A 20465-nucleotide genomic window follows, 5' to 3' on the forward strand; every position below is an offset into this window, starting at 1 on the left:
GACGAGGACTATCTTGTTCTTTGCAGTATCCTACGAGCAGACGGCGATCACGTATGTGTGGAAGAACGACGAGGACACGCTGCGCAAAAGCCCGAGTCTGACGACCCTCAACGCGTACCTCATACAGAATCAGACAATCACGTGTCCGATCAAAGCCAGTTGGCGAGGTAAGTTCTCTTATCTCTATCGACGCTCTTCTCCTCTTCTATTCTACTTCTTCTTTTATCCCTTTATTATTACATTATATTACATTCTGTATTTTTTCTCTCTCTCTCTACGTACATGGTTATTTTTTCTCTTACTTTCTATCTCTCTCGTTCTTCTTTCGTCTCTTATTGATTTTCTTCTTCTTCCTCTTGGATTTTCTTTGAACAAGCAGATTTTTCCGTGTACATATATTATTACATAACGTCTGCAGTTTGTGTGAAATAAATACAGAGGCTGCCGCGCACGAGCGGCTTTTTAATCAGCGAGAGTGGACTAAGATTAAACGCGAGCCTTACGTTTCACTGCTAATCACTTTTAAGCGTCGCGCGCGCGGGAAATTCAAATCGCTTCTCTTATTCATTTATCATTTTTCTAACATAATCGCGTCACGCGATAAAAGTTAAATCCTCCAATTAAAACTCCCGCGCGAGGAATTAATATTCGCGAAGCGCGTCCGGCCATTTCACATTCGCGAAACGTGTGTCCTCGCGGGCAAAAAAGTCGAAACAAATAACAATCAAAACGAAAAATAACGCGCGCGCGCGCGCGCCTGGCTCGGTCTAATCGATAGAAACGGGGCGAAAAAAGCCGGGAACTTACAGTAGCCATTCGAATGCGACTCGCGTTGAAAACGACCGACTCTTTGTATGTGACGATGTCGTCCTTAATTTCAGGGATTTGCGAGCAGTTACTTTAATGGCGAACGTGCCCGACCTCAAATCGGCTTCTCATACTTTCACACACACACACTTGTACCGACGAGTAAAGAAATACAAACTCATTTTTCTCGTATTAGAGTACAATGCAGTAAAGATATGTTATATTGCATACCAACATTTGGCAAAACATAAAAGCGACCAAGCTCGAACATAGCGATTTATCACGTTTAGAACACTGTTGGATCTATTTATCTATATACTTAAATTTTTTTGAGTATTCACACAGCAATAATTAATGTTTTATATTCATACTTTTTCCCATTATAAGGCACAGTATATTATATCAAGCTTCTTTTGCGCAATCGCTATATACCTTCAAAGTACATGCTGTACATCGACGACGACACCTGCTCTCTATATCTCTGTATCTATCCTCTGTCTCTACCATCTTCTCACACGTCCAACGTATATACGATACCTCGATACATATACTTTTAGACGCGTAAAAATTTGAAAGAGTGAATTTTGCATGCCCATAGATCCAAGGTAAGTCGCCATAGCGCCTAATAAACCTGTTTTGTTGTATTGTTTTCTCACGTTTGTTAATCGCGCGTGCAGCGTTATATCCATCAGAGATCTTGACGATTGCGAAAAAGCTTGCGAAAATCCCAAACGACGCATTATTCATGTATCGTCTATATGTTTATATACGACCGAAGCGGTCGCGCTTATATAGATGTTTATACTGCGTGTGTTGTCTGTGTGCGCGTGGAATGCATTTTATCTCAGCTCCCGCGGCTCGCTCTATCTATAGCTCTATCTCTCTCTCCCTCAGCTCCCGCATTTGTATTCCGACGGCCCACCCCCCTGCGATGTTATAATGCTCATGTTTAATGTGTAATGATCATACATACGTAAACATGCATACGGAAACACGCACAAACTGGCACTTATACCTACGCGTAGCTCGGATGATTTTTTAATTGCTAATGAGAGCTGCGGAACGTATTATACAGCACAGGGGATGAAATTTTTGTGTGTGTGTTTTTTTCTAGAGGAGTATTTTCGCGGTAAATATTTAATCGTTGCGCGCTTGGGATATATATTTTTTATTTTTTAGTTTCTTGTATGATGCGATTATACTCGGGGCTTTGACGTACCGTCGCCCACAACAGACGGACAACGTGTCTCTTATCTCAGGGAGATCTAATTTTTATAAAGCATGCCGTGGATGGTGGTTTCCGATGTATGGTTTACGAGAATGACGCATGGACACCTATTGTTTTTTCATTCTTGAATTATGTATTTTACATTTTCATATCTATATTATATTGGATTTATAAACAATATAAGCGTAGAAAATTTTTATGTAGACTACGGTTTTTCATATAATAATGTATACTGCACCATAGATCCCTAGAGATTGGCAATCTTGGTCTCTGTCTCGCTTGAAGATTTTGAGCAATCATAATATTATGTTGTACATCAAATTACTACATACATATATGAGCCCGCCGCAATGTGGTTTTCCCGAATCGTGGTTTGCGGCATATTGTACACCTATAGCTCTGGCGCATAATATACAGAGCGTTTCTCTGTGAAGATCGTTAGTGTCCAAATCTCGATTGATTATCCCACGAGAGACTATATTACATACTATATATTTACAAATCTCAGCAGACACAAAGAAAGCAATTCCAGCTCTTATTCCGTAAACCCGCACGTCACTAAAGTCTCAGCCTTGCGGACCAATCGTGAATATCTGTAGGGCATAGCATACATCGCATCGCTTATACCGCGAAATGCAAATTGCGGAGAATATCGAATTATCGATAACGCGCAATCGGCTTTCCGTCGAGGACGAACCCCTATTCCCCCCTTCTCTTTTATTCCGGAAGGATATCTCGCTCTTCCCCCTGCCATTATCAGCCGTTGGCTACTACTATATACTATATACATATACAGATAGGCGCGTTTACCGATTATGCAACGAGAACGTGATTTTCGCGCGCTCGTTCGCGGATATCGCTCGGCGCTACAATGACGATCTAATTGGAGCCTATAGCGCCGCGACGGAAGGTTTATCGGGATATCGTTTACGCGCGTCACGTATACACACACGTATATACAGATTATACAGCCATGTGTGTACGTGGAAAAATCGTCCCTTTACGTACTCTCTGATTATGCAATGCTGTTCAGTCGGGTATTCTCGTAATTGCTTTTGAGAATGTAACTTATTTTAACTGCTGAATTAAACAGATGTAGCACGCGAGTTTAAAGGCATAATGTTGCTTACCTTGTGTGGGATGTCCGGGTTTTTACTGTGTTTGTTGAACTGGAATATTATGTAAATAAATTCGTGCTTCTCTCTTAATGAGTACGCTTGATGTTTTTATTAATAATATCGAATAATTCGAAATAACTGATGGCGTATTTTTTAATGTATTAACATAACGAAGCTTTAAATATCGTATCAACTAACGGTTTGACCGAAATTTTCGCTCTCGTAACATTTTATAACCGCAGTTTAAACAGATGCACGAACACTCATTTTTCCTTATACTTAGAACGATTTTTTTTTATTAACGATACTTAACCCAGTTTCATTCACGAGGACAGCTTGAGGTTTCTCTTTAATTCGTCGAGAGCAGTGGTAGATCAGTCTCTGTTTTAAACTATACGTATAGCTCGCGTATGCAAACGCTGAAAAGACACTTTAGTGAAATAATATAAAAGTACACACAGTGTACGCATACCTTTTATGAAGTATCTATGACATTTACACGGTGGTAGCGACGCTGGACAGTAGTAGAAGCTTCGTAAGAAATCTCTGAAAAATAAATACTCGATTCCTTTTTTGAATCATTTCTGCAAAAAATCAGGCGATCGTGGCGACCACATCGACGGCTATACCTATATCTATACCTAGTCTCGAAGTCTTAGGGCACGATGCAGCCGACTACGCAACAACGTAAACTTCTTACTGTATACTTCTGTACTACTACTTCCACTTTACAACTAGCCTGACTTTTTTACTCTCAAAAGCATCTATATATCTATCTTGGTACATCTCGAAAATGCCAAAAACCAATTCTCGGAGGTCCTGCGCGTGGTCCGCTCGCGACGATTTCAACCTTGTATTATACGTCCACACGTATACATACACACACATATATATATATATATATATATATATATATATATATATATATATATATATATATATATATATATCTGCCGCGCGCTCGGCTTCCGTGAAGGCCATTCACGTATTCTGCCGACGTTTGAAACTTTGGCACTGGATATAGACTCCAGGCGCTGGGATGAGAAATGACACGAGATATTCCGAAGTCCTCGCTTGTAGATGCCTCTTGTGCGGAAGGTATAGATGTTTTACGAAGCCGGTTTTGTTTTCCGTCTCGGGCACTATAAAACGCTCAGATGCTCGTCTCTCGAATCGTAAACTCGGGTAAATCAAGAATAAAGCTCGATGACGACTCTCCGCAAGAGAGAGAGAGAGTTTTTGAATATTCAATTTCGAGAAACTTCGCGTACATCTGATCTCCGCGGGTAATCTTTTCAATTTTACTCGAAATTTACGTACAACTTTTAATTGAAGCTCTCTTGCGTCATCCTCTCGTTCCAGCGGCGGTCTTTTTGTCCAACGACTTAGTTGTAGCTGTAGACTCTCGAAAGTTTATGAAAAAAATGTGTATCTCGATGAGTATAAACTGACAAGAGGATGAGGAGCAAACAAACAAAAAAAAATTGTTATTCATGTCTCGACGAAACTTGCTAATGAAACTGAAAATTTCTTTCAATCACTGACCCACCAGAAAAGTGTGACGCGAAGCGTCGGAAAGCAATTGGTAAGGAAACGTTCCATCATCTAATATCTCAATCCAAAAGCTATATTCACACACAATATCACACACTAGAGAAAAGAGAAGCACGTAAAGAACAAAAAGCTATATTAAAAAAAAGAATGAAAGCAACGATATAACATAAAAGGGTACCGCATAGGCAGATCGTGGCTGTTCTGTTTGCAGCTGACGGACAGCTGATCGTCGACTACGAGGACGAGTACGATGATTTTGGGGACTCAAAGTGCTCGCTGTGCCAGCGCAGGTTTGAGGAGCAAGGTAAAGACGTCCCCCTCTTAAGCATTGTGTGAGCTGTGGTGCTGCTTCTTTACATTTGCAGAGAAAGAAAGCTCGCGAGAGACCTATTGTATACCTACTTGCTACCTATACTATTTTCACTCGATATATATTAACTTGACATTTAATATACATTGCGAAAGACTGATGAGAGAATGACGAGTGTGACGTGCGTTTGTGCGAATGAGAGACAGGACCAAGCTTACCAAATGACTATAATTTACATATATACCGTGAGATATCAGTCACGGCCTTCCCCTAGCGCCTTGCTCCTTTGTATGATTTTTTACTTACGTTTATTATAGACCTAGATGTTGTGACCCTATACTCGTATAACTATCTTTCTCTATCTCTTTCACTTATTCGCTCTTTTAATTTTCCTATGACAACCTTTTTATCGCTGTCACGCGTACACTTTCAAACAAATTAAAAAAAAAAAAAACGATAAAAAGGTCTTCCACACTAATTATATCTAACTGTCCATTCGACCAACCACCAGTATTCCTCTATTAAGATCTACATATAACTCTCGTGTAAAATATCGAATCGATCAACATCGAAAAAAAATTCAAAGTAAGTCACCCCTCATCAATGCATCCTCAATATATAACTATAAACGCCTCTTCTCCCCGCATAAACCTCCCGGATGTGTATATCTCTCTCTATATATAACTACAGTGTATACAGGAAAACAATCGAATCGCAATCAAGAGCGTAGTGAGCCGAGGCTGCACACGGCTCGGAGCCCATTATAGGCTGCGTATACATATATATACACACACGTAGAGCGAGCCGATCGAGTAAGTTGCGCATTCAATCGCGAGAGATGCGAAAGGCTTTGGACGTTAATGTGCTATGTATACTGTTGATATTGGTTGTTTATTAGCCACACGTATGTGAGAACCAATCGACCCTCTAATTATATACACATACACACAGATACACACCTATGTCCGCTGCAGTATATACATGGTAGTTCAATGTAATTGGTGTTAATTGTTTAATTTGGACTGTATATTTGTGAAGATGTGCGTTTACACAGTCTCCCCCGCTCGACACGTATAGTGACACACACTTGTATGTGGAAGTCTCAGTATAATAGAGAGCTTGATTGTATAACTCAATCCCATCGTTGCGTACAGAGTTATCGTGCGTTCGAACCTGAGTAGATTATTTCGATAAAGGTCTTTAGTTAGTTTTGTGCAGTTATTGGAAACCATGTGCATGTGCTGAGATTTATAGGCGAAAGTATTCACCTCAGAGAGATAGTCAAGACGATTGTAATATATTTTTGTTTTTTGTGCTATTTTTTACTAATTTTTTTTTTAACAAAATTTTTTTTCTGTTGACTAACGTTAATTCTTGATGCTTGACAGCGAAACGAAACGCGATCGTACAATTTATGCAACAGCGAAATAAAGAGAGATAGAGGACTGCGCAACGGCGCTTTTAATTCGAAATTAAAATACGCTCAATTAAATTCACCGCGACGGCCGTGCAGTTTGAGTTCGGAGATATGCATATAAGTGACCCCAAAAACTCCTCCCTCGCACATAAACGAAGCATGGAAATTTTAATTAAGAAGCGACGTACAGCCGAGGAGGATACACGCGCGAACGGTATATATCTATAAAATTTATTTTCTCCGAGAACAAAAGCTTTTATCACACTAATTCCATATACTTTGCGCGCTGAGCTTTCATTACACACGTTTCAATCTTTATTAAATCAGGCGAACCTTCTCTGCCACGCCTCGAACAAAGGGCATACGAAAACAATAAAAATTCCTCATCACGAAAGCGACTGCGACGAGTATGATAAATTACGCGTCGCTGGAGGGATTATCACGGGCCTAATTTGTTCGGAGCGCAATACAATCATCGACAGAGAGATAGATCCGGTATACATATCCGCGTGGGTGTATATATAGGCTGCGTACACGCGTTGTGTGTTTTGAAACCTCGAGACAATGGGCCACACGAGGTAAACAGGTATACAGGCTAGTCGCCCTGCGTGTTTACACGAGCTCGAGGTTATTGAGTGCATGCGAGAGAGGCTGAATCGTTTATACCTCTATATATACTGTGGACTGCTTTTATATATGGACATTTGAATTTTGGTACGATGTTACGTTATATATGCATTTCGATTATACCTATATACCCTTTTTTGTATGATGATTGGCTTCTTTGATATTCGCTTTTAGCTGTATATACTTGTTATCAGTAAACTTTGTATAAAAAGATAAAAGACAGTAATAAAATGACAAGAATAAAAGTCCAAAGAATCTAATATAAAAAGTACATTAAAAAGCAAAATTTCAATTTTACATGCATGACGAGAACGCAAAAAAGATCTGATCCCACAGAAAATTGCAATCAACATCACCGTTATATCCTAACAAAGCTAACATCCTGCCAACAGTTCGGACTCCCGATAATTATTAGCGTATAAGCCAATATCGTCATCATCGCGCGCGTTCCCGCGAATATCCATTCGGCGAAATACCCTCGCGACGCTTGTCGTCATGTGCGGCATTATTTATATCTAATTAAACGCAGCCGCTACTCGAGCTTCCGCTGAAATTGAAACGCCCCGACCGTTGCCTAGTTATAGCCCGACAGAGAGAATATTCGATATCGAATATATTTAAATAACGTAAACAATCTCGGAGCTCCCTTGATTTCGATCTGTAGCCTCATTATCGTATGCATAAATAAGAGCAGTTCGCTAATTAATCGTTCATATTTGTATTATCGTATACAGGGTAACGAGTAGGTTCAGTTTTTAATTAGCCGTTGTTACGCTGTCCTTTTGTTTGTTTTACTAATGGAAGGTAAACGCTTCTCTAAAAACGAAATCGAAGCGTTCTAATTGAGGTCCTTCGTTGATGTGTACCTCCCGCGTATTTCAATTTGCGGAAATTGCGTTACACCCCTCTCTCTCTCTCTCTCTCTCTCTCTCAGTTGAGGAGAATGCGTGCGCGTAAAAATGCTCTCTCCGCTATGTCCTGAGCAATTTCGTGCAAATATTCCCGTCGCGAGGAATTCGACCCTATCTCTCTCTCCCCCTCTTCATTTTCGACCGAAAGACATGCTTACCATACTGCGAAAATCTATCCGTTCCACCGTTAAATTTTTTCCTCTCAAGCGTACGTATCAATGTAATATATATCGAAGAAAATTAATCGCGAGGGTCCACACACACATACACACACTTCCTTCGGTATATTTACCTGCGCACTTGCTAGGAAGTCCTGAAGGACGGCCGTGAGGATCGTGAATTCAGGCCGAAAGTTAAAGTGGATGCTCTCGAGAACTTTTAAAACTCGCGAGCCACTGCAGCAGCAGCAGTCGCTTTGCGCAGTTGCAAGTGAAATTGTATACATACGTCGTGTGGGCCCAGACTCATTCGGTCGACTTTTTTTTTCTCGACGAGATATATAACTTTCGGGTTATGCAAATATCGCGGATTATTCGCCGAAAGATTTGACTTCTGCAACGTTTTCCCGCTACGAGAGCTTGCAGCTATAGCCAAAAAGCTCATTGGCGCGCGAGTATAATTCAAAGCCGCGAGGATTTACGCGGCGGCCGTTAAAAGCTGCGCGGTGAATTATAGGAAAAATCTGATAAGCGCACGCGGGGGAGGGTTAATTCGTTATCCATAAGTTTTGGCCGCGAAGCATTAAAAGATTGTATCTCGGGAGAGCTTTGTGCAAGCTGCGCGTCGACTAATGTGTTTGGGAAGGAACTTGGACCGCGAACGTCGCGGCTCGTATCTTACGCGAATAGTTATACGTATAGCGTGTGTATTTTCAGGATCGCGGGATTTAAAGTCGGGGATGATAATGTGGGTCACCCCGAGGGTAATTAGATGTATTAGGTGTATGCAGTTCCTTGTAATTAAAATTTGCAGCCTGAGTATGACGAGATGTGTGTGTGTTATGATGTTATATTCCCACACGTAGAAGAACGTATTGTACTTCCTTTTCCCACAGCTCTTTCTCAGCCAATCCTGTCTATATATACAAGCCTGTAATACACTGACCCAATATGTTTATACAAACACTCTGTCGCTGCTGTTTATTTTCTCAATTATTTTTGTCTATATCGTCAACCAGCGGTGACTTTTCGTTTTTTTTTTTAATTTTTCGGTTGTGTTCTGTAATAACTCTCACGTCTCTTTCTTTTCTCTCTATCTCTGCTCTCTCTGTCTCTCTCTCTCTCTCTCTCTCTCTTTCTCTCTAACAATGTTCAAATGTGTGATAAAAGCTATTTACCATACTAATCGCATTGGTACTGTCGAAATTTGTTTCCGTTTAAAAGCTAAAAAAAAAGAAAAAAAAAACAAAGCAAACTCTTAACATCTGTGACAGTCTCTAGTTTCTCGACGTGCATGCAGAGAGAAGCACCGATTTTTTCCGAATCACCATCGCAAGCTTCAAGCGCCTCTCACGCCTGGAATACTCTCTGGCAGCAAAAATTTGTTCGAGAATTAGCATAAAAAATCAGATGCATTTCTCTCTGAATGCCAGGCCAATAGCTACGAGATAAAACGTCGAACTTTCAGGAAATGTCGATCAAAATCACGTTCTCGTCGCAGGTAACTATAGCTGCCTGAAGGTCGACCTGATCTTCACGAGAGATCGAGCCTTCTATTTCACAACTGTATTCATACCCGGCATCATCCTCGTCACAAGCTCCTTCATTACCTTCTGGCTGGAGTGGAACGCCGTTCCCGCCAGAGTTATGATCGGTAAGTACGACCTTCCTCTTTTCTATTACAAAAATTAAATTTATTTCAACCTCGATATCTTCTCAACAGGCGTGACGACAATGCTGAATTTCTTCACAACGTCGAACGGCTTCAGATCGACACTACCCGTGGTGTCGAACCTCACGGCGATGAACGTCTGGGACGGCGTCTGCATGTGCTTCATCTACGCCAGTCTCCTCGAATTCGTGTGCGTCAATTACGTGGGCCGGAAGCGACCGCTGCACAACGTCGTCTACCGGCCAGGCGAGAACCCCGTCACCCAGGTACTCCCCTTATGCTTATAAACCAGCTCTTATACAACGTCATATACCGACACACACGTATACTATTATGTATAAAACCGCTCGATTAAACGCCGCGATTATATACCGCGATTCATATGTATACGTATAATATTATACCCTCTATGTATAGTAATGTTGCATATGGGTAGAAGTTTGGTATGACGTTGCATAACCACAGGCGCGTATAGGCTGTTAAAGATGCATCGTCGCGCGCGGAAACTGCCAACCTTGGATCAAGTCCAAGCGATCGAGGCCGGACTACAAACGCCACTACGTAGACACACACTCTTTTTCCACCGCGACTGCATCTTTAACGTCGACACGCGCTACCCGTTAAATAATAACTACAATCGCCCTAATGAAACTCGACTTTAAACTATACTCCTGTACGTATAAGCCTGCGATGTGCACAGTTATTCATATAGCTTTAGAGCGCGTCGATGTGTAGAGCAAAGTTGGACGAGACTTTCGCGTTCCCGATTCGGTTTTATTATTCATTTATCGTCGACGGCACGCCCCGAAGAATATTCGCGCTTCAAAGGGGTCGACTTACTTTATACACGTACAGAGAACTTATTTAGCCGTCGATCTTTCGTATTTCACATGCGTATCGGATTCGTACGAGCAGAGGTAACTATATTTTTATCGTATATACGCTGAGATTCTACAGACATGAGATGAGATCATGCTTATACGCAGACTTCATCCCGCCGCCGCATAAAAAATTGCGTTCTGGGGGCGCGCAACGAAACTTTTCCATCATCTCACCATCAAACCCCACTCGAAACATCTCAGACGGCAGAGCGTATATTATACGTCTCATCAATCCTCATCCCTCTGGCGGCGCAGCGTCTGGCCGCGAAATCTAGCGCAATTACCGGCAGCGCATCGCTAACGAGCCGCGCGTAATCGAATTAATCTACATCCCTTTCGGCTGTACTGCAGAGCAGCCGCCGCGACTGCAGCGCGCGAACTTGGCGTTACATAGCCCGCTGCTGCTGCTTTCTTCTTTGTTCTCTCTCTCCCTCTCTCTCTCTCTCTCTCTCTCTCTCTCTCTCTCTCTCTCTCTCTCTTTCTCTCTCTCCGGCGCTGCAGCTCCTTGATGCACCTGCGACCTCTTTTCTTCTCCCACGCGCGCGCAATGGGATTTCGAGCGCTCGAGGGCGCGCAATTAGCCTCGGTTTTTGAATTTTCCAGAGACACTTCGTACTGCATAGAATACGCGCGTGTGTATATGCATTTTGACGAGTTTTTCACGTCGAGCAATATTCGTTTGATATAATTTCGGAGATTACAGCGCAGAGCTCGCTCGTATCGGCATAATCTCGTCTAGAAGGGCAAGCTCGAGCGCGTGCGTGCAGGCGATTCAATTTCAAAATGTACCTCGTGGCTCTCTCTCCCTCTCTCTCTCTCTCTCTCTATGTGAGTCGAGTGCACAAGATCAATACCTGCGAATTCGAGCTGGGCGTGTTGAGTATGCGGCGTCTCGTGAGCCCTTGCTTTTTTGTTAATTATTCGAAATTCTTACAGCGAAATGAAGATAAGCTTCTTATTTTGAAAGCAACTTCGCGAGATTCGCGTAGCTGCATCAACCTCCCCATCTCCTTCTTATTCTACTCCGTATCTTTATCGAAGGCAGAAAAAGAAGGAAGAAAAGACCAGCGTGACATTTTCTTATCTCCTTATATCCTCTCGCGACGACGACAACGGGGCTAATATGGAGTAGGTATAGGCAAATGCGCTTGTTATCGACGCGGCTTTATTCCCTCCTTTTCTCAAATTCTGTCCTCGTTCTTCTATCCAGTCCCGCTCCGCGCGTGCTCTGAATTAAGAAAAAATGTCTGAAGATTCCTTGCTCGCTCTACTTTTTGCACATTTTTTCTCAATTCCCTGATGCGTATTTCCCATCATCGAGTATGATACACACATACCATCGACGCGTGCGCTGCGAGGAAAAAAATTAAGGCAATACTACTCATAGCAGCAGCTTCATATAACTGTCTTTTATCTTTGTTGACATGACAGCTAGTGAAGTGTTTACATATTCTCTTCTCTATATATACTTGTTATAGATTCACTTGGTTAATTTTTTCGATCGCTTGTGTTCTCTTTTACATATATACTGTCCTTATATTCTCCGTGTTATATACTTTTTCAACTGCATTGTGGCATACGTCTGTATTCCTTTTATATATACATATATATATATATATATATATATATATATATATATATATATATATATATATATATATATATTATATATATATATATATATATATATATATATATATATATATATATATATATATATATATATATATATATATATATATATATATATATATATATATATATATATATATATATATATATATATATATATATATATATATATATATATATATATATATATATAAATATAATTAGCGAGTAACATCATTTCACCCTATGGAATTAGCCTAGTACGTGGGAAAAATCGAGATGAATAAGCGGAATCGTCGCGCGAGTCGATAATCTGTAGAGCATTGAATGGATATTCCTTAGAAATAGAAACCGATCTCTCAAGCATCGAAGGAAAGTTGAAAAAAGCTACCGATTTGTATAGCCAGCTTATTAAAAATTTCTAGTATAGCGACTTTCAATAGATTCTGCTGATGCGATGCGAATTGCTGTTTAGAATAGTCAAGCGTCGATCTTTATTCGCGCGGATTTCATGTACGATCGAGCGATAAATAGTATCGCGGTATAATTTTATCTCAACGCTGAAGTTTTCGTGATTATTATAAACAAAACCTGCGTCCCGCTGATAAATATTTTTTTTTGCATGTGAGTGAAAAATGGCTTTTTCGTGACAACTACTATATATACCATACTACTACTATATTGTACTACTTTTTCAAGCATTGACCAAGGAGTGAGCGTTTTTTCTTTGTTTTTTTCTTTTCTCTCTTTCTCTCTCTCTCTCTATCTCTATCTCTCTCATATACTTTTCTTTGTCTGTACTTATTATGAGACCAAGTGTTTGATGTTTTTCTTTGTTTTTCATTTTATACTGAGCAATTTGTTACTTTGGGTTTCTTACATTTTTTTTGTTCATACCGCTGGAAAACCGTATGATACAAGAGTTACATATATTATACAGAATTCGTTTTGTTCTTCGTTCATTCTGCTCAACACACCTGTTCTGTACTACTACGAGTTTTTACTTCCGAATGAACATATACATTTTTTTATTATAATATACTCACGTTGCTCAACTTTCACTTTAGTAGAATGTTTTTTCGTTACGCACATTGCAGGTGTTTGTTTGATATTATATATTTATTTATATATACAAATACTTGAATGTTTGATAAAAGATTATTAAAACTAAACGAAAAAGAGTTAAAAGATAAAAATGCCAATACGATCGCTCACCGTCATTATATATTCAGCACATTATCGCCGCATTCGATATACACAACTTTTCATTCTAAAGAAAACGTAATTTACTCGTTCGCTCGATTATTGCACACGACGACGTTGAGCGCGCCGTCAAGAAAACGTAATTTTACAATCGATCGTTATGCCTCGCGAACGTGGCAGCGACAGGATAATAACGCATTCATCGATTTCTCTTCCAGTATATAGCAGCCGTGAAATCGCGATTACATTGGCTCGCCACCGAATACAAGCACAATGACGCGTTAACGATACGGCTCTCGAATAAAAATCGAAGTCGTTGTAGACAAGCCGATAAACTAGTCGCGCGCGACAAACAAGAAATTAACCGCTTCTGCTTTTTCACCGAGAAAAGCTATATAGAAGATCGTGAATTAAGGTCGCGGCTTTGATGTAAGCTAGCTGCGGCGAAATTCCGAATAAATTAACAGCCATACACCCCGCATTGAAGAGTCTCTTTATATACACTCGGGCATTGAAGTACAATCCGGCGGAAAAGCTACAGCAACCGATTCTCAACTGCGGCCTGTGGACAAAAAAGCTCGTTGCCCGCGCGCGCTGTTCAAAAGGGAAATTTCTCAATTCGGAATAAAACGAAATCGCGGCGGAGTCGGGTATACTCGTTGCACAAAATCCAAAAAGGGAATTAAAGCGAAAAAAGAATCGCGGAATATAAAATACGCCTCCGCGTGAATGAAGTGCGCTGGAATAAGTTATTTCGGGCGAAATGCGAATGAAACGTATAATAACGCTGGGGGTTTGCATTCCGAAAGCGGTACGTACAATTCACTTTTTAATTATATCCGCAAGTTACTATTTTTTCTCATTGCCACATGCCACATTGATTTACTTCGATATCAGCTGATGTACTGAAACGGCTTGGTACGTACTGTATTTATCAATTCTCGAGCTATACGAGGAGTACCAAAAAGTTTCAGAGAGCCGTCACATCGTCATTCCGACATTTATACGTTTTTATAAAAGTAAAAAGTAGCAGGAAAGAGAAGCGCCGCCGCCGACGACGATGACGGCGGGAAAAGTGTACTACTACTAGACAAAGCTACATAAGCGCACCTATATATGAAACACTCTCGAGCCATCTCTCGACAACTTTTTCTCTGTAGTGTCGTACCAAAAACTGTGTGTTGTCCGCCCCCCTGGCACTACAACAACTTCTCTGTTATATATATCTACAGATATGTTTTACAAAAGAAAATAAAAAGAATCTTGAGCGAACGGCCGCTATGCGAGTGTGAAGTAGGGCAAAGTTGCCTAATGCCTTGAACATCCCCTCACAGCCTCTCAGCATCGGCCAACTTTTCCTTCGTGTACCTATATATACTGTAATCCTGACGCGTCTGACCATAATTGACGCGTACTACTTCTCGCTCCTCGAGCCGTTAGGCAACTGTGTCCTGAAGCGTGTGCGTGGAAGAGATGCCCTCTCGCACCCCCCGTTGAAAAAGCGCGCGAAAAAGCGATAATTTAAAACAAACAAACAAAAAAAAGCGTTTCGTTGGTGGAATGTTGGTGAGTAAGCCTCTTTGTTTGGTGTCTGTGATGTTGCAGCGGCTTCCAGCGGTGCTCAGCAGGATAGGAATTATATTGGCCAGCCCCTTGGTAAGATCCCCTCTCTGTTTTCGCCTCTCATTCACTTTCTTAATCTCTTATTCTCTCTCTCCCTAACACACCTTATCTCCTATATACGCCCGTTCGCGGCCGCTCCCGTGACTCGTGTACACACTTTTTTCTCCCTTATTCTCTCTATCTCTCTTTATATAATACTATCTTCTCTGTTACGCTCTGTATACTGTCCGAGAAGCGAGTCACGGATGCGCTACCACGACAAAACGCTTCTTTTTGTTTCCGGAAACCTCGCGTACATACGCTCGTCTCTCAGTTCTCTCTTACATACATTACATATTTGTTTTCCATTCAGTTCGACAACTGTATGTATACTCAGTTTTATCCTTTTGGTTTTCTGCCGCCCTCCCCCTGTATATCTATATATTCAGTTCTCTTTTATATTCGATTCGTAGCTACATTTATACAATTAATATAAAAACCCTGCACCGAGGACTTGCGCATGGAGTCGAATGAAACGACCGACTCTCACTGTATAATCTTTCCGAGCATCCTCGTAGTGAGCTTCTCCTCCCGTGCATCATTCTTTTTCCCCTATTTTTCGTTAGCTGCTGGTATCGCTGTTTTTTTGTTTTACTTTCGTGTGGCGAGCGATGGTCTCTTGGTGACGCTCCCTGATCGTGAATTTTCATTTACTCTGAAATTTCCGAAATTCTACGTGATTTTTCGAATTAAACGCGCGCGTGGTTGGCTTCAAAGCAAAATAACGCGTTTAATTGAATCGTTGAAGCGAACTCACGGCCAGCCCGGGAATTTCATTATACGGAAAATTTACACATACTCTCGCCGGGTATGCAACGAAAGAATTTCAACTGCAGCCGCGAGAAAAATGATTAAACAAAACTGCAACTTTGCTTCGTATATGATCACGATTCTTTGGATCGTCACCACGAGCGATATCCCTCGAAACCTCTTTTAAGGCTTACTCCCTCGATTATCAAGCATTTCGACAACACAATAAGATCAACACCAAACATTCGACCACGTAAAGTGCCTCCTCTCGAATTTAACGAATGAAAATAAAGTATACAAGCCTGGGCTGCCAACACGACGCTTGAGTCGATTATTTCTCGATCACACACACGCGCAGTTTTTCTCTTTCTATCTCCATCATCTGTCCCTCCTAAATGACAAATCAACAGACGAGCTATTTTTCAAAGCTCGCGTTCAAACTCACCTTTCGAACGCGTTCAGCGCGAATTTGCTCGCTCGAACAGTCGAGTGCAAAGCTCTTGAAAAATAAAAAGAAAAGCAAAACAGAGAGAGAAACTCGTTGTCCCGTATGAAAACATACACCGAATTCCAACGTGAGCCTCTACACGGAGTGATTGTCAAGAGTTATAAAAACGAACGAATAAACATGAACTTAATAAAAACTTGTTTCACTCACACTCTACTGTGCGATGAAGTTGACGCGCACAGTGCATGTGTCTTTTGTTCTCATCGTAGCTTTGAATCGTAGTCCTTGAAAACAAAATGGTAGCCATTCGTCTCTTGACTGCACGTGTACAGTCATGATTAGTGATGATGACGATCTATATATAGTGGATTTGTGCATGGGTTATGTGCGTTTTGTGGCATGTGATTTTCTGAATAATGCGTATGTCCACTTGTTACTTAGCGTGTCTGTCGTTGTCCAAAAATCTAAAATTAGCTCGATCGAGTGCAACGTCAGAGTAAAGTATTGTAGACGACACACGAGGTTATACATAGATATAGACGATGCAAAAGTTAAGATAAATTCCAAACGAAAATGAAAAACTGTTGTAATGACAATATTTCGCTCTGTCTGGGCACTTGTAGCTTTTCCTGACTGATAAAAGCCGCCGCTGCTTGCAAATGCGACACTTACATAGTGTTAAGAAGGTAAGAGATGAGTTGTGCTTACTTTTCTTTCACTTCTCTGTTCTGTTGTTTGTGTTTGTTGAATATTCCTTACGAATGTTGGTGCATCGTAAGCGCAGCAGTCGAAGAATGTCGATCTTGATATAAGGTAAATGTCCTAGATACGTAATCTTTGTTTTATAAGCTGCTTCGAAGCCTGATTCCGATTGGAAGTGCAGGCTGGTTGTTACGGTATTATTAGTAATTTGTAGTGGAATCTGGGTACTTTTAACGACTTTAATCGTAGATTTGTTGAGATAAATGTCTGAGATTAGTTTGGTATCAACTAGCCTGCACATTGACTGTAAACTACACTGAAGATAAAGGAAAACAGATTTTAGCAACAAATTTGAGAAAACTCAAAACTATTGAACAATTTAATTGCATTTTTTTAAGGACGAAAAATTAACTTTCAGTGTAGTTAATACGCTACTGGGAATTCCTAGCAGCAATAACTTTACAGATAACGCGCGCAAATTCGCAGCAAGACGGAGTTGTATAATAATGGACTCACGATTAAAAGTAATTGAGATAATGAGTAAAATAATAAGATGACTTGCAAAATTGGTAATTCGAGGAAAGTCTACAAGAGCAGAAAGTTTACATTATATGCAGTGAAATTTAGGCTAAGTAACTTCGTGAATGCAATTAAGATCATAAGAGTTTACTTTTCATTTGCCATCTGCTATTGAATTTCAAGAAGGTGAATTGCTTCTCTTGCAAAATTACATACTATATCAACTTGAGCTCCAATCATGCTTTTTTAATTCAAAGAAATCGAGTCCGAACATTCACGCAATTGCTGCCTATAGAATGGGGATGTGCAATCGATTTCCGACTGTCGGTAAAACAGCGTATCAATCACATCCCCTTGTGAAGTACAAACACAAGATCCGCGTCGTCTGGGACATTTACCGAGTGCGCTGATGGGCAACCAAAGTGCACAAGATTTTCTCTCTTATATAATCGCTGGCATGATCTCGCACCTCGAGTCACCTACTCTTCACCCCCACCCCCTCTCGTCCGCTTTGTTTTGTATACCCACTCAACAGCTCTGCTTTATCGACGCTCACCGCCGAACGCACTACACGATTGAAACGGTTCCGCGTCGTCTCGATCATACTTACATGCATAAATAAACGCGGAACGTTAGCGTGACGCTAAGATACCGAAGGTAATCTCAATCGTGCTAGAGAACAGGATGGGATCTAAAGATTATCGGTGCCTATTTTATCGACTGATGAGGTGTATTCCCATCATATAACATCTGTATCAATGTTTTCATTCACTGGTCGATAAAGTTCAAGGCGATTCTACTAACTAGTAAAATTAGGATCGGCTATTCGTTAAAAAAAAGTCGTAAGAACGCGTATATAAATCAAAGAATAAGCGCCGCAAGCGAAAAAGTGCTCTTTATCATGCCTTGATTGTAATACCGACAATCGCTTTGCAACTGACCCCAATTTGATGCTTCACTGTAGTATATATATATATATATATATATATATATATATATATATATATATATATATATATATATATATATATATATAATACATACGAAACATTTTAAGCTTGACAGCCCCTTCGCAAATACATTACTGTTGATGATTGGATTCGAAAAGTTAATTTATATCTATATATATATATATATATACATTATACATATGTATAAATTATAGTGATTGATCGTTTCGTTTTGAAGACATAAATTTTACGATACGTTATGATGTTTCACTCAGTTTGGTCCACATTGCCTGGCTCGCGTCAAACTGTGCAGAAAATTTCAATCCATTATATTCTCTATGCATTATTTCACGTCAAGAATATTTCTCATTCTAAATTATTATCATCATTCGAAAAATCAAATCGCCGGTCTGTAACATGAATATTATTTCCTGCACAGTCTGACAGTCGGCAAACGTCAAACGTAGATATTATATATATATATATATATATATACGTACATATATTATACGGCATGTAACTCGTTGAAAATAAAACACGTGGCAGCACGAATAACTTTTTTTCTCGGTATATATCATTATTATTATTATTATTATTATTATTATTATTATTATTATTATTATTATTATATTATACATTAATGTACATTGGTCATCAGTTTTTTAATTTCTGATCAACGAGAGTTACAAAAATCAATGCGAACGATCCACTTTTCGTATCTTATGGTATACAAAGGATGTTTTCTTTTTTATTTTGTTTTCATCAGCGTCACGATACAATATACGAGATCATTGCAGAGAGCAGGGATGAAACGACGACGAACAAAAAAAAAAGAAACCGACAGATTAGTAAATGTTGGACGAACATTATATATACGATTATAAGAAGCTTGAGCTTTTTTCAATTGACTGCCAATTGCTTACAAAATTTTTTCAAGGCCCAGCACTTTGATACTTATAGTACATAGCTTACATTTACAAAGTATATACTAAGAAGGCTTACGGTTAATTATTAATTATTCTAGGCTTCACTTTAAAGCATTTTACTTTTATACTTTATTCAAGGATCAAGGACTTTTTCCGGTGACGTCAACCAACATCATTCGGGTCTTTTGTCAAATAAGGATTTTTTCCATTATTCTTTATCTTCCCTCAATTGCGAATACAACGAGATAGAAAATGGTCAGCGAAAAAAGTTCTTGAATCGTTTAACGCGTTGCTCCTGCAATTATCAAAAAGACTTAATCGAGCTTTCTTTACACGTAACGATAACTTACCAAAAAAATCCACAAACGATCAAGCACGCTGCAAGACAGTAAACTTTAGTAGATTGAAAATAAAAGAACAGCGTGACGTAAAAATAATCAAAACCTGTATACGCAACTGGTTCTGCACTGACGCTTGCTCTCGGCATACTATATATATTCTGTATTATCTTAGATATCTATATACATGACAGAGACGTAGAATTAATACAATCGTCGAGCTTATGCATTGACGATGCTTGAACAAAAAAAGTCCAGAAACTAAACGAAAGAAGGCTCGCGATTCGAAAAATGGATCGCTCGTCCTATGTGTTGCCCTCTTTCCCACCCCGATTATTATGACGAGATTCTGGCACGGAGACCCTGTCGCAGGGCGAAAAGAAGAGGGAAGGCAGCGCGACGGCGACCGGCGGCGGTGGCGCTAGTGGCGGCGCCAGTGGCGGACCCAACGAGATCGTCACCTGCACCAACTGCGGACCCAATCCATGTACCCACACGGCAACCAACGGCTGCGCCGCAGAGGTACTGGCACCACCACAGGTTTCATTGCTTTTTCAATACTAATAAATGATATAATTGTCTCTCTTTTCTCCGCCAAGTTCTCTTTTTTTGTCGTTTCTTGCATATCCCACACGATCATATAGGTATACCGGAAAGAGTAGATGTAGAAAAT

At 40.2% G+C, this 20465-nt stretch overlaps 1 protein-coding gene across 29 annotated transcripts in view; it reads left to right on the forward strand.

Annotated features, from left to right (window-relative positions):
* The window catches only part of pHCl (pH-sensitive chloride channel), a 121455-nt gene that overhangs the window by 93128 nt on the left and 7862 nt on the right, over positions 1-20465 (forward strand). For 8 of the 29 annotated variants that reach the window (XR_004226479.1, XM_031921731.1, XM_031921728.1 and 5 more), the window contains 8 exons: positions 27-167; positions 4706-4738; positions 4919-5011; positions 9632-9784; positions 9854-10068; positions 15103-15153; positions 16981-17043; positions 20165-20332. Coding sequence is in view for 28 of the 29 variants with exons in the window: in XM_031921731.1 (XP_031777591.1) it covers positions 27-167; positions 4706-4738; positions 4919-5011; positions 9632-9784; positions 9854-10068; positions 15103-15153; positions 16981-17043; positions 20165-20332 (917 nt within the window). In the remaining variant the exon portion in view is untranslated. Of the gene's footprint in view, positions 1-26; positions 168-4705; positions 4739-4918; positions 5012-9598; positions 9785-9853; positions 10069-15102; positions 15154-16980; positions 17044-20164; positions 20333-20465 lie in introns of all 29 variants that reach the window. The other 21 variants (XM_031921745.1, XM_031921820.1, XM_031921828.1 and 18 more) reach the window with 18 other exon arrangements.

Source organism: Nasonia vitripennis, chromosome 1 (genome assembly GCF_009193385.2).
Source record: "Nasonia vitripennis strain AsymCx chromosome 1, Nvit_psr_1.1, whole genome shotgun sequence".
NCBI lineage: Eukaryota > Metazoa > Arthropoda > Insecta > Hymenoptera > Pteromalidae > Nasonia > Nasonia vitripennis.